This window comes from Apaloderma vittatum, unplaced genomic scaffold, assembly GCF_000703405.1.
Source record: "Apaloderma vittatum isolate BGI_N311 unplaced genomic scaffold, ASM70340v1 scaffold26098, whole genome shotgun sequence".
NCBI lineage: Eukaryota > Metazoa > Chordata > Aves > Trogoniformes > Trogonidae > Apaloderma > Apaloderma vittatum.
The window spans coordinates 1,019-2,682 of NW_009731617.1; the positions used below are offsets into that span (position 1 = coordinate 1,019).

The window sequence follows — 1,664 nt, forward strand, 5'->3', positions numbered from 1 at the left end:
CTGCTTTGGGCTTCAGAAGGGCAGAGTTTGATTTGTTTAGGAGGTTACTTGATAGAATCCCTTGGGAGTTGGTTTGGAAGGGTACAGGAGCCCAGGAAGGCTGGATATTTTTTAAGAAGGAAATCTTAAATGCACAGGGACAGGCCATCCCCATGTGCCCTAAGATGAGCCTGTGGCAAAGAAGACCAGCCTGGCTGAATAGGGACATTTGGCTGAAAATTAGGGAAAAAATGAAAGTTCCTCCTGGTGCCTTCCCTGACCATCTCCCCAAGGCCTCCTCCCCTCTGAGAGCTCCGGGACCCTGTGCCCTCCCCAAAAAACCACACACACACACAAAGCTGTGCTGCAAATGGCTCTTTATTGCCATTCCCGGTGGTCCTGGCAGGGCCAGGCGTCCCTTGGTGGCTTCAGTAGGTGCTGAAGACGGCTTCAATGTGCTCCCCGTCATGCGGCTTGTAGGTGCCAACCCCTGTGGCGGAGAGACGAGGCGTGAAGCTGGGCCACCACAGGTCCCCTCCAAACCCCCCACCCTGCCCTGCTCTTGCCCACCTTCCTGGAGGGGTTCCCCGCTGCTGAGGAATTGCCAGTAGGTCCTGTCGTTGGTGTTGGCAGCCAACTTGTGGATGGAGACCACCATGGGGCCCCAGGAGGTCTGCTCTGTCTGGAAGCTGCCGGGGAGATGAGTTGGCTCAGGGCTCGGTGAGAAGACGTCGTAGTCTCCTCCCCAAGCCCCTGTGGCTCTCACCTAAATTTCTCAGGTTCCTTTTCCTCCGCCACTTGCAGCACCTTGAGCAGCCTGGAGCCCTCGGGGACATGCACTGCGATGGTGTAGTTGAAGTGCCGTCCCTGCAGCGTGTTGATGACAGAGTAGTGCACCTTGATGGTGGCTCCTGGAGGGGAGAGGGGCAGGGTGGGTGTCTGGCACAGCCCACAGGGCAGGAACGCTGGCTCCACGGGGTCTGGCAGACAGCTGTACCTCCGGGAAAACTGGTTGTACCCAGATTTGGTGAGGTGGATGACTCTAAGGTTGGGGACAGAGGGACATCGTTGGAGCACTCCAAGCTGGCTGCGTCCAGGTAGGATTTGCCCACGAGGGCAGGAAGGACCTGGGCGATGGCCATGGGCTGCTGGTAGTCATGGTGGTACACCACGGAGAAGGCTTGCTCGCAGTCCCACTCCCGGGGGGCGTAAAACTTGCTCGTGGACCCCAACGCCTGCGGAAGAAGCGAGAGGTGGCGTGAACAATCCCAAAAGTGGGACCAAGTGGCTGCAGAACCGCTGCCTCCTCCCCTCCCTGTACCTGCAGGGCCAGCCCCATGCTGTAAATGTTCCCTATCATGCCGTCCCTCAACTCCTGCTCGTCAAGGAAGTCGTTGGTCACCGTCGACAGCGCCAACCAGAGCAGGTCCTGCACGTCGTGGAGGTCCGTGTGTCCGTACGTACACGCCAGTGCCAGCGCCGCCACGGCACGGGTGTCTGTGAGATCCCGGTGTCACTGCCAAGCCCCCTGGGGCAGAGCCCCCGGGAGTGAGGCTTTGCAAGCAGGTGGGATGCGGAGAGGCTGGCGGGGGTCCCTTACCCACGGAGAGCTGGCTCTCAGGGCTCAGCACCTGCCTGGCGAGGGCCACGGATGCCTCTTGGTAGCCCCCAGCCTGTGTCAGGCA

General features: G+C 60.0%; 1 protein-coding gene across 1 annotated transcript in view; it reads right to left on the reverse strand.

Moving 5' to 3' along the window:
- Positions 1-407: 407 nt before the first annotated feature.
- The window catches only part of LOC104278325 (gastric intrinsic factor-like), a 3,438-nt gene continuing 2,181 nt past the window's right edge, over positions 408-1,664 (reverse strand). The window contains exons 5-10 of the mRNA XM_009875265.1: positions 1,580-1,652; positions 1,301-1,476; positions 977-1,214; positions 746-890; positions 550-668; positions 408-469 (exon numbers count right to left, since the gene is read on the reverse strand). Coding sequence (XP_009873567.1) covers positions 408-469; positions 550-668; positions 746-890; positions 977-1,214; positions 1,301-1,476; positions 1,580-1,652 — 813 coding nt within the window. The remainder of the gene's footprint in view (positions 470-549; positions 669-745; positions 891-976; positions 1,215-1,300; positions 1,477-1,579; positions 1,653-1,664) is intronic.